At 41.7% G+C, this 12,950-nt stretch overlaps 1 protein-coding gene across 1 annotated transcript in view; it reads right to left on the bottom strand.

The window, feature by feature from the left end:
* Nucleotides 1–12,950, bottom strand: part of ccdc88b (coiled-coil domain containing 88B) — a 49,965-nt gene that overhangs the window by 17,983 nt on the left and 19,032 nt on the right. Inside the window, exons 13-19 of the mRNA XM_069670523.1 lie at nucleotides 12,710–12,825; nucleotides 12,184–12,252; nucleotides 9,336–10,037; nucleotides 8,993–9,172; nucleotides 4,973–5,313; nucleotides 4,650–4,809; nucleotides 2,503–2,901 (exon numbers count right to left, since the gene is read on the bottom strand). Coding sequence (XP_069526624.1) covers nucleotides 2,503–2,901; nucleotides 4,650–4,809; nucleotides 4,973–5,313; nucleotides 8,993–9,172; nucleotides 9,336–10,037; nucleotides 12,184–12,252; nucleotides 12,710–12,825 — 1,967 coding nt within the window. The remainder of the gene's footprint in view (nucleotides 1–2,502; nucleotides 2,902–4,649; nucleotides 4,810–4,972; nucleotides 5,314–8,992; nucleotides 9,173–9,335; nucleotides 10,038–12,183; nucleotides 12,253–12,709; nucleotides 12,826–12,950) is intronic.

Genomic DNA, 12,950 nt, shown 5'->3' on the forward strand with positions numbered 1-12,950 from the left:
TGAATACATTTGACCATCTTTGCAAGTACTGGCACGGCGACAGCGCTCTTCATGTGTGAGTCATCTGAGGGTCTGGAGTTCAGTGTTGCTGTGGCGTGGGTCTTTACTCTTTCATTTTGGATTCTTACACATTTCTTGCAGTACTGGTACCTGACTGAATCACACTGCGACACAGGGGATTTCTACATTTTTCACAGGCGCTTTTAGATTTCCTGCCTCTTCACTTCACACTTCTCCCTGCTAGTGTCAGCAGGGTACAGTAAATATGTACATTTACTCCAGTGCTGTATTCAAGTATCATTTTCAGGTACTTCAATTGATTGACTGATTTTGTCTCCACAGCCCTTATTTGGAAGCAATAGTTCAAGAATAAGATTTTACATTAAAACAGTGTTTGATCATCACATGACAAATGTGTAAACAGCAGTTCCATTGAAGCAACAATCCCCCTCTAAACTCAGTTGGTCTTATTTAAAGAGGCCAAAAGAGGTCAAATTATCCAATATTTCACAAAAAAAGGCAAAGATAAGAAGAAAAGTCTATAAAATGAACATAAGAATGTGAGGCAGGATTTTCCTCTCTTGTCTTTCCTCTCCCGTTAATCCTCCCATGACCCCTCTGATTTATCTTGTGACCCTTTGTGAAGGTTTGGAGCACAGTCGGTATAAAAAGATAGACGACATGACAGCTCCATAAAAGTGAAGCCAAAACATCTTTAGCGCCCCCTGCTGACTGGCTGCAGTATAGGTCATAAAGCCCGCCTCCTCCATGTTAAAGGGGACATAAACAGTATTTTAGCTATGCAATCAATTTTCTATTACTCTAATGTGTTTTTGAATCACGTTGGTAAAGTTTGTTTTAAAAATTGTAACTGTGTGCGATCCCACGTGGGGGAGCGGCTGCACTGCCACTCCGAAGTTGTAGAAAACATGGCTGCTCTGGGATCGGTTATTCAGCCTTATATGTACGAGCCAGAATCACCAGGAGGTATCGGAAAGGTAAGCTGAAATCTTGACAACGACTTGACTACAAACTAGTGCAAGAAGGCAGCCTGAGGTGAATGACGGTGAATGTTGATTGGTCGATTTCACTGGAAGCAAGGTTCTACGTAGAAACCTGCAGCTGTTCTGAACGGCCCATTTCAGAGGCGACCTTCTTAAATATGTAATTCTAGAAAAACATGGAATTATGCAGTTTTCACATTTTCACTGTGAACAATAAACATCCACAAATGTGAAACCCATGCAAAATATGAGAATATAATTTAACAGATATGGCCACACTAACAGATTGGACAATCAAAATACACCTGAAATAAATGTTTCATTTTTCTGACAAGTTTATTTTTAATTACTTATGTGATGCTGTAAAAAGGATGATTGACAGCTCTGTGGACAAATACGGCTCCTGCAGCCGATCAGTTCTGGATTAGCAGAGTAGAGGAGGAACGGCGAGAGGAGACGTAACTAAAACAATCACTACAGTCATTGAAGTTTCCATATCTGTGAACGTCTGCTTCAGACCAACACAAGAAGCTGTTCTGCTGTTAAACACGCCGACGTGCAGGTTCTCCGCGTTTTTTTCGGTGTGTTTTGGTTAACTGAAATGGCTACTGCGGCTCCACCCTCCGATCTCTACTGCGCAGTCTCTGGCTCCAAATGACGTCTCCATCGCAAGATGGCAGCGCCCGTCACGGGGGGGTAATTTTGCTTCAATTTTGTACAATGAGAGCAGATGGAGACACGTTGTCCATCAATATATGCAGTCATTGGTTTGGAGCTCCTGGACTAAACTACAGAACTGAATAGAACGTGTTGGAAACCAGCTTTGATACGAGATTTTATGATAAAACTTTTACTGACGTTTTAAATGCAAGAGTTTAACTTGTAATTAAGTATTGTTACATTGCTGTACTTGCGATTTTACTTTAGAAGAGGATTTCTTGTTACTGCTGGGTGATGTGTACCTGCACCTAAGTCTGGGTGGGACCGGGACTTGACTATAAAGGTGTTAGCCCCTAGCTTCATTCATCCTAATCCAAAACTCTAAGTCCTGACAGTGTTAATTCATTACCATCCCCACTGAAACAAAGTCCCGACCTTGGCAGTGCTCGAGGTGCCCCTTCCTGCTCCATGTAAGAGTTTTTGTGTGGGTCTCTGTGTATGTGTGTTTTAGAGGGGAAGAGTAAAAAGCTCCAGTACCAGAGCAGCAGAAGAGATAAGGAAGATTAACAGTATCCGAGGTGACATTATAAAAACCGATGAGCAGAGATAAAGCAGTGGTTCTGGAAATAAAGTGCTGCACTCAGAGAAGCAGAGGCCTACTATGAGCTGATAATCGTCAAGCATCCCTAGAGCAAGAATTTCAACATATATAGATATAGATCATCTCCATTAAATAGAAGTTGCTCTGAACTACACAGACACCCTGTAAATGAGATTCAAGGCTCACACACACACACACACACCCTCCCCAGAAATGTATTCAAACACAGATACACACCTCGTTTTCCAGCTCTATCAGCCTCTCACTCAGCTGTCTCTCACTCTCTCCCGGGGTATCTTCAAGAGTAACACAAAGGTCACGACCTTTGCCAGCTTCAGGGGATTGATCCAGATGTGACGTCTCCTGGGTGTGTGCCTGACTAATGTGCGTTGTGTTTGAGGAGTCTGAATTTGAATGAGGCGTAGCGTCTGCCTCTGTACTTCCTCTTCTTTTCTCCAGCTGAAGAAGAGACTCACTTTTCTTCAGGCTCTGGGAGAGCGACTCGATTCTCTCCTGTGATAGGCCGAGAGAATCAGTTGTCCTCTTTTGTTCAGCCTCAGCTTGTTGTAGTTTCTGGGTCAGACTTTTGACTTCAGCAGATAGTTCCTGAGAATGTGCCCGCTCATTGGATAGGTCCTAATGAGAAAGAGATAGCAGCAACACAGTGTTCAAAGATTACGATCAGTGGAAAATAATAACATCGTAGAGAGTCTGTGATCTTCGTAAGATAAATGTAAAGTACAAATCCAAATCAACTCTTCTAGAAGCAGTAACAAATATAGTCACTTTAATGTTGCAAGGATGACCAACCTGAATGTTGCATCATCTTGTTTCCCTTTACAAAGGGCAATGTGATTTTTCCATTGATGTTTGATTTAGTTTTTTAAAGATTATTTTTTAGGCATTTTTGCCTTTTATTTATCGGACAGCTGAAGACAGACAGGAAATATTGGGAGAAGAGAGAGTGGGATGACCAAAGGGTCAAGGGTTGGTGTCAAACCTGCGGGCGCTACGTCGAGGACGGAAGCCTCTGTATAGGGGCGCCTGCTCTATGGAGGGGTTTGGAGTATTGCAGAAAATTACACTGTGGCCTAAATTTTTTTAAACAAAGAACGAACACCACTTGTCTGACTTTCGAAGCGTAAATGTAATCACCAGAAGAAGAACAACAGGACAGTTGCATAAATTTATGCAACAAAGGCTACACTTCCTACTCGTGATGACGTTTGAATCCCTGATAACCTCTGGTCCAGTGTAATTAAGCCACTTGTTTATAACTAGTTTATTTAAGTTAAAAGCTTAAATATTCCCAAATGGGGTATTTAATGAATTACTGAGGTTCTCTGTCATAGAATAACATATGAAAATCTCTCTCTCTCCATCTCTATGAACTTAACCACAGTCCTTATTTTAGGTATCTAACAGAAGCTTTTCATTAAAATAAATGTCTGTTAAGTCACCATCTGTCTCCGAATGAGGTAACACAATGGTGATTGAGTCTATGGCCCACTGATGAAAGCCTTTGCATTTGCAGTATTACAGACTTGGTGTCTGTGGCAACATTCACGGAAAAAATCACAAGCAGTGCCAGAGAGGGTAGGCGGAGCTAAGCGGCTGCTTTTCCGGTCTCTGCAAGTGTTGCGGGTAAACAGTAATCTACTATGGCTGAACAAACAAAGAAAAGATCGATGACTACAGATACAACTTCAAAAGTAAGTGAAAATCCAAAGAAAAAGACACAAATTCGACGCTCAGATGAAGGCAAACAGTCTAACAAGGAAAGCGACCGTTAGCGAGGAACATCAAGAGTTACAACCGGAGCCAACCGTGGACGTCACACATGCGACACTGTCTGGATATCTGGGAAGTGTCACTTTAAGATGAAGGAACCTGAACAGCAAAAATGCTTCATTATTTTTGGTTTTTAGGAATTATTTCAGAAGCACTAATTAGTCATGCATACTAACTATATATATAGTAAGTATAAACTACTAATGTTAACATTATACTAGAAATAGTTGTGTTCCTGGAGCTGCTTTAATCTTTTCCAGTTGTCGCCATGCCCACTGAAAAATCCAGAACCTGAGTTATGCAAACTGCATATACTGCAGTGTTTTTTCAACGTGAACACACTGAATCAGTATGCAGTACAGACATAAATCTCTCTCTCTATTATTATTAATTTATAGCTTAGGAAGAAAGTCTAAAAAGGCCATTTCTGCTATCTGTTTGAGGTCAGAAGGGAGGTATGCTGAGTTTGGGTAAGTTCATCCTCTACTACATTCCTGCAGCAGAGATTACTGTTGGGGACAACCACATCACACACACACACACACACACACACACACACACACACACACACACACACACACACACACACACACCTGGGACAGCGAGGTAATCTTGGCCTGAGCGTCTGCATACTGCTCCTCCAGGTGCCGTTTACCCTCCTCCGTGCTGGTCAGTCGAGTGCTGAGCTCCTTCTCCAGGTCCTGCAGCCGAGTGCATTGCTCATTGCATTCAGACAGCTGCTGACACACACGTCTGCAGAAACACACACACACGAGCAGCAGCAGAGGTCAGACAGGCCGAGTGAAGATAGAGTTGACATTATAGATAAATGCATAGTGCAGCCAAGTAGCTGTCTCTGAAGTCTTGTAAAGTTAATTGCGTACCTCAGCTCGTGATGGAGGTTAAGTGTGTGTACCTGTGTTCTGCGTCCAGAGCTCGAGCTCTCTGGTTGCTGTGCTCGAGGGCCAGGGTCGTGCTCTCCAGCTGCTGCCTCTGCCTCGCAGCCTCCCTCTCTCTCTGCCTCCCCTCCTTCCGTTGGCCGTCCAGCTCCGACTGACACACCTCCTTCTCCTGCTCCAGCCGTGATGCCTCCAGCAGAGCCTGGTCTCGTGCCCGGGCCAGAGACTCTGCCTCCAACGTGGCCTCGCGGAGCTCTGCCTCCAGCTCCTCCTCCCGACGGCGAGAGGTCTCCAAACTTCGACCTTGACGTTCCAGCTCCGCCCTGAGACTCTGAAGTGTGAGCTCTAACTGGTCACCCTGGCAAAGGAGACAACAAGGATTTTTAATGCTAACTGACTACAGGTAACTTTAGAGCAACTAATGCCCAGAAGGGGCATACAAAGAGGCAAAAAAAAGTCTTACAAAAAAAGACAACATATGAAAGACATAGTGTCAAAACGCACAAACAAACTAACACAGGTTTCAAGAGGACAATATTGTAGTTCAGGTTACACATTAAATAAAGGCAAACAAATATCAGCTCAATCAGCTAAAAATGGAACCAATGGAACCGACATTATGTCAAGATAACAGTCCTAATCTCAAAAATGTTCAACCTTTTTCAAAGCTGTGGACACAAAATATATATTCATATGCATCTTGACATTCTTTACCTGCCATTTAACACACGTTAAATGTGTCCATCAAACACATATTGACCTTTAAACTTGTTTATAAGGAAATTCTTCACTTGCTTCCGACTTACAAATGTGATTTTATTCATCTGAAAAACGCTGGAAGCGACAGTCTCTCTGTGACCAATTCACAAGACTTTGACTCCAAAGTGCATCTTGAAATGGGGAAAAGGGCTTTTAGCTACGCTGCTCCTGATCTGCCGCAGGAGGATGTGGGTCTGGGGGAGCTGATCTCTTTAAATTAGGGACGTAACGATAACCTCAACTCACGATTCATTACGAATCACGATACTGGATTCACGATGCGATTCTCTAATTTTCATAAAGAAATGGGATTGAAGTAATCTGGTGTCGCTCCAATAACCCAGCTTTGAAACAAGACTGAAGGCGTTGGAGGAAGATGCATCAGGCTGTAGATGCTTTGACTGATGACTTTCTGCTGTGTGACCCAGAATATGTAGACTTGTGTTAGTAATCGTTATGTGATGCATGTCTGAAACTTTGTCAAAGTGTGCTGCTGCCTGTCTCAGCCAGGACTCTCTTGTAAAAGAGATCTTTAATCGAAATGATGGTTTTCCTGATTAAATATTATTTAAATAAATAAAATTAAATCATTTCTCTGCTTTTCTGTATCTTGTGAATATTGATGGTCAGAAATTACTTTAAGGCACCCTGTGGACTTTTCTATCTCTAGTAGGAGCTGCTGTTTGTTAACAGTGCTGCAGAAGTATTCAGATCCTTTCCTTCAGAAAAAGATGCGACACTGACAACAAGTGAAAGTCCGACATTAAAAATGTTGCCTCAGTAAAAGTTAATTAGTATCAAGGTCAAATTGTATTTAATATATGTCTTTCTGAATTGAAGAGAAGTAGTGGGTGAAAATTAAATCAACATACAACATGTAAAAGAAATGTTCCTGCATGTAATGACCAAATCAACACAGCTTTCATTCAAACACAGAGCAGCAGAGTGAAACACCAAGGTTGCAAAAAAGAGAAACAGGATGTAGATAAGTTGTAATTTCTTATCTGGGTTTTATTTACCCCTACAGCTGAAACAAATAGAGTGCACTCTCTTTATGTTTCATTTAAGACGCACTTTTATAATCTCCATAAATTTCCTCTTCGCTTCTCGTGCTGGTGGACAGAAAACAAAGCCTGGCTCAGACATGAGCGGAAACTCATCAGTTTTATGAAGTAAATCATCAAGCGGTGAAATGAAGCAGTTTTCATCTGTTGCTGACTGTGCTTGTGTACAACCTGAGTTATTTTATTCATAAATTAAAAGGATAGCACAGGGCTTCATTTGCTGAAACATTTAAGGAGGGGATCGCTGTTAAAGTGATTGGATATTACAATGTTGTTTTTTTTTAAAGATTATTTTTTTGGCTTTTGCCTTTATTTATAGGACAGCTGAAGATAGACAGGAAATGTTGGGAGTAGAGAGCGGGGGATGACATGCACCAAATGATCGGCAGACCGGGAGTCGAGCCTGCGATCAGTGCAGGAGGACTGCAGCCTCTGTACATGAGGTGCCTGTTCTACCAACTGAGCTAAACCAGCGCCCCGATATTACACTGTTTTACAAAGAAAAAAACAACATTGGGCCTCATTTACAAACAGTGCGTACGCACAAATCTGTGCTTGAACTGTGCGTTTGACGCACAAATCTTGGATTCATCAATTTGTTTTTTACCTAAATTTCTTCGTACTCTGCGAACAAATGTAGAACTCCCTCAGACCATGCGTACGCACAAATGATGAAAGAAATGTCCTAGGAAATGTTAACACACACCCTTTTAACTAAATGCATTCTATATTAAAACTTCATTTATTGAAAAAAAGGCTTTAATAGACAACAATAATTGAATTTACTAATGTATGGACCAAACGTAAATGCCATGTCATCCTCATAATTTATTGACATATAATTAAAATCTTCAATTATAGCAGTTAGTTTATTAAGTTTACAATAGAGTAGACCATATGAAAATGTTCATATTGAAATGTAACAATTGTTTCTATTTCTGCTGATGTGAAATTTTTCTTTTTACCTTTTGAGGCCATCTTTCACGTTCTTTCAGCTTCTCCGTAACACCGCTCTCTTCATGCGGCACCAAACAGATGTCCTTATATAGAGAAATTGAGGCGTGGCAGTATGCTGATTGCAGATCGCGGACACTCGCCTGTCAATTTAGAATGGTTCTGATTTACTAACATACGCACGGTGGTGAGAACAAAATTGGCCGGTACGCACGTGTCATAAATCCGACGGTGATTTTGCGCAAGTACTTATTTTTTGCGGAGAGTAAGAACATTTTTTCTCATTAGTGAATGAGGCCCATTGTGTGTGAAACCACTTACTCTGACCATACTGTAGTATTTAGATGTTGTTTATATTTTGTTGTTTAATTCTAACAACAAACTGTGTATTTCTCAGCCACACTGAGAGTATTCTAAAGATGTGTGCAGCAAAACATCCACAATAAGGAATTGATCTTCTCTTCACAAAAGCAGGGCGGGTAATACAGTAGGCGGCTCCAACATCAGAAGAAGGATTATGTACGACTCTGTGAATGGGAGGTATTCATGAATCCCTTTTATGGTATTTCTTTAATGCTGACTTAGCAAAGCTTTTGCCCTTTGCTTGCAATTTCTCTGATGTCTTGTAATTTTACTGCAAATTGCACATTTAACACAGAATTCTGCATCAGAAGATCTCATAGATGTCTACATCCTGCAGTGGAGTGACTGAAAAGGTGATTTTCATCTGAGGAAATGCTTTAATGTTGAATCCAAACCTCAACCTGTGATGTCTCCTCTGTGTTTGGATGCGTTTCTTGTCAATATGTGGATATAAGGGATCAAAGCAGAATCAATAGCGGGTCTATAAAAACATGTTGAGCAGCTTGAATTATCTGTTTCGCTTCATGCTGTCTAATCCACCTCCTGCTGAACATTTTCTCTGTGCAGTAATATAATTAGATTCCTGATACGAAAAAGAATAAAAGACGTTTATTTGGCGACTCGAGCCCCTATCTGATGTAATCTATGTAATGTAACCAAGTTCTTATTTAAAGAGATTACAGAATAATAAGATCAACTATTAAAAATTAAATGAGTTTTTGTCACTGGGGATTTGTGCCGCACCATAAAAAGTCTTTCATTTTAAATCCCTCGTTCATCCTCCCTGAAGTAAAATGACATCTGCCGTGGTCATGAAAAGGTTTGGTGTCACAGCTGCATGGTTTGTGTGTGTCTGTGTGTGTGTGTGTGTGTGCGTGTGTGTGTGTTCTATTCAACCTTGCGCTGGGCAGTGCGCAGGGCGTCCACTGTGCTGCGTAGCGTGTCCCTGTCCCTCTCCAGTGCGGCCCGCTCTCCCTCCAGGGTGGCGATGACTGTGGTCTGCATTCTGTGCAGCTCCGCTTGGCTGCGCAGGCGGCACAACTCCTCCTCCATAACCAGGCCCTCCGACTGAAGAGCCTGAGGGAGCAATGGAAGGGTTTTCAGCTGTGTATCTATTCATATAGACCTTTGTATATTAAGTATATATATAAACATTTTAGTACTCACATGATGTATAAGGTGTTAATTCTTGTGTCATAGTTTAATTACCTAGACCTGAACTCAATTCATCCATTCATACCTCTATCTGCCTGCGGGCGTCTCCCAGACTCTCAGCAGCTTTCTTCAGATGATGCAACTCCGCCTCCACGACCACCAGCCTCTGCTCAGCCTCCCAGGCTTTCCTGCTCTGCTCCCCCAGCTTGGAGCGCAGGTCCTGGGCCACCATTGCCTGCCTGTCGGCCTCCTCCTGGGACTCGTGGAGCCGATGTGTCAGCAGCTCCACATCAGGCCCAGACAGGGAACACACAGTGTGCTCTGCAGCTGCGGCCTCTGTTTTATCCTTGATGCTTTCGGGATGCTTTTGGATCTCTAAGGTTTCTGTAACTACAGCTTGTTCTTTTGTTATTTCACCTTTTTGCTCCCGTTTCTCTCTGTCTTTCTGCCCTCCTTCTGCCTCGCCTCTCCTTTTCAACTCCTCCTCATCGCACAGTTCTTCTTTTCCTTCTTGAACATGGAGAACCTCTTCCCCAACTCCTGCTTCCCTCTGCGTCCCAATGAGTTCTCCTCTTCTCTCCCTCTCCTCCATCATCCTCACCCTTCCTTCACCCTCTCCTCTGCGGGACTCAGAGCCCTGGACTCCTCTCTCCGCCTTCTCCTCCTCCTCTCTGACTGGCTTCTTTACTCTCTCCTCCGTCCTCTTGTCTTCAAGGTGTTGCAGTTTAGTCACCAGCTGCTCCAGGCGCTGCTTCAAAGTGCCGTTTTCATTCTTCAAGTTCTGAAACTGAAAAGAAAAACAGAAGCATAATAAAAGTGCAATTCCAATGCTTTTCAGACATTCTGCATCTTTGCCTTTCTTTCTTTTGGTCCTTTCATCTATTGAACATGACCAAGCTTGAAAGCATTGTGAGTAAGACGACTGAAACTTGCTCAAAATGGATCCAGGTTCAATACGAGGGAGTAAAAAAGAAGTAAGAAAAACTCAGAGATCAATTTCAACGATTTTTGGTTGGTTGTAAAAAATAATATACAGAGGCACTCGTCTACATAAGTAACCACAGAGAACTGTTCAAAATAGGCAGCATGAAAAGAAACAGGCAGCAGCCGTCATAAATACAATCCAGCAAAAACACGTAACATAATCTATACAGTATTTAAACTGCTGAGCCATTACTGCAGAAAGTGTTAAACATTTATTTGTACACTGGTTTATTTTACAAGCACATTATTGTTAATTCAATAAAGCTGGTGTAGCTGCTGTTAGTGCTGCATCCAAACACTATATGCACTTTGTAAGGAAAGTACAGGATTAACTAGTTTTTGTGTTCATTGTAAAGGGTTGCAAAATGTATCGCAATATATTTATTATTCATACTATACAATCAGTTCATTGTTATAAAGTCAAAACGTCAACAAAGATAAATTACAGGTTTATCAGACATGTGTTTTGCCTGCGTATTTTTCAAAATGAAAGAGCAAACACAGGAATTCAAGCTAATTTCATATAAAATTAAAAATCAACAGATTTTTACATTTCAGATATTTTCACCTTTTAAATTACTATTGATTAATTTAAAAAAATATATTTTTACCAATTAGTTTTCTGATGACTTATTGATTACAAAAGCGCTTTTACACTAAACTCACCCATTCACACAGGCAAAGGTCTAAGCCAGGCCTATTCAACTGGCGGCCTGCGTGCCACACTGGCCCAGCAAGCTTGAATTAAATAGGCTATTTTAATAGCTGTATCATTTTATTATACTGGACTGGCAAATATATACATATACATATGATCCAAAATGGATTTTTTTACTACATTCCTTTGTGTTTGTATATAATGTATCATTACTTAAAGCTAAATAAATAATGCTTTTAAATAGGCTGTTGAAAAAATCTCCCATTCATATCCATGCTCATTCATTGTCCAAGGACACACCGACATGTCAGGGGTCAAACCCCCAACCTTCTGATTGAGAGACAACCGACTCTGCCACTGAGCCACAGCCGCCCTTGTTTATATGTATATATATGGGTATGAAGACCTACTGTATTTCTGTATTTATGTTACAACAGTATAATGTAGAAGGAATTTTGTGTTTGAATTTTGGTCAGTTTATTTCATTTTGTGTAGTTTCTTTGTCATGTTTAGTTGTGTGTAACAGTATCATCATCATATAAAGGCATTAGAATAATCAATAAAAGACATAGATAAAGTAAAGATAAGTGTGTTGGCTAAAAGAGTTACGTCAACGATGTTACTTTAAAGGTCTCTATTTACAGATTCTATCATCGTCAAACGATAGCCGATAGGTTCCCAGATTGCTTTAAAGGAAATGCTATCTGCATATTATTACTGCAAGTAGACTTAAAAGGGGGGTATTGTACTAATTTTAAGCTTCATATCTCACTCTGTGATACCTGTAGAGCAGCTTAGCATAATTTACAGTTAAAAAAGCTCCTCATTTTTCTCACACTGGTGCTCTGTGCAGGCCCTCATACAGCCTCTGCCTGAAACCACTCAGTCAGCTCTGTCCCTTTAAGAAACCCCGCCCCTCCAGGCCCGCTTTCTACTGATTGGTCAGCTCTCTGAAACCTGCTGAGGCTGCACTTTGTGACTTCACAAAGTGCAGCACGTAGAAGAACCTGTGTGAAATCTGGTGTTCACAGCAGCCTGCAGACTGAGCTGAGAAGCCTGGGGATCACTCCAACATACTTTTACCTACAGATCTGAAACTTCTCCCACGTTTAGTCTGAACATCCAACATTGTAACATTACATATGTCTTAAAATGTGAAACAGCATAATACCCCTTCTTAAAGAAATAGCATAGCACCTGCTGGCACTTCACTTTGTAACTGGCAGAGCGGCCCAGATAAAATCACATTGAATTCGAGTCTATAGCAGCCTTTATTTCCCTCTCAGCTCACCTCTCTGAGCGTGTTCTGATGCTCCGTCTCCAGACAAGCCAGCTCATCCTTTGCATCTGGAGATTCAGCCTGCAGCGAGAGGAGATGGATGTTTAACTCCTCCAACTGTTGCTTCCTGCTTTTCCTGTTTCATTTGCATCTACATGCTGTAAGCGTAGATAGTGAGGAGCATCACGTCTGACTACAGTGATGCCGGGTCGAAACGTTGGTGTTTGCGTTTAACTTTCTTGACTGAGAAGGCTCTTCCTACCAAACATGATGATCACATTAAACATTGAAGGCACCAGGGGCACGAGGAGTTTTATTGACTTTACATATCCTGTGTTGGATTTCTGCTTCTGAAAGGCAGACAAGCACTGTTTTTTCTTTTCAAATTATCCTCTCCGTCACACTGATCCTTCCAGTGCTGTTTCATTAATTGAAGTCTGTTCCTAATTCTGATGACCTGACTGACCTTTAAACAGCAGAGCTGGACTGTTAAAGATTATTTCTCTGGGCCACAAAGATCAAACCCCTGAACTCTGACCTCCTGCTGGGCCTGCAGCTCCTCCAGTCGTCTCCTTAGCTCTGCGTTCTCCTGCTCCGCTCCCAGCAGCCTCAGCGTCGAAGCCTCGCCCACCTCCACACTCAGCGGCTTCTGATCTGGGACAGAGGGAAATAAATAATACGGCAGGAAAAGAGGAACAAGAAAGAGAGAGGGAGATAGGCGGGAAACAAGAAATGAAGAGAAAGAGAAATGGATATATGAAGAGAGATTTACTCGGTTA

This window comes from Semicossyphus pulcher, unplaced genomic scaffold (genome assembly GCF_022749685.1).
Source record: "Semicossyphus pulcher isolate SPU_LCO1_2020_fin unplaced genomic scaffold, fSemPul1.0.p SCAF_2, whole genome shotgun sequence".
Classification (NCBI taxonomy): Eukaryota; Metazoa; Chordata; class Actinopteri; order Labriformes; family Labridae; genus Semicossyphus; species Semicossyphus pulcher.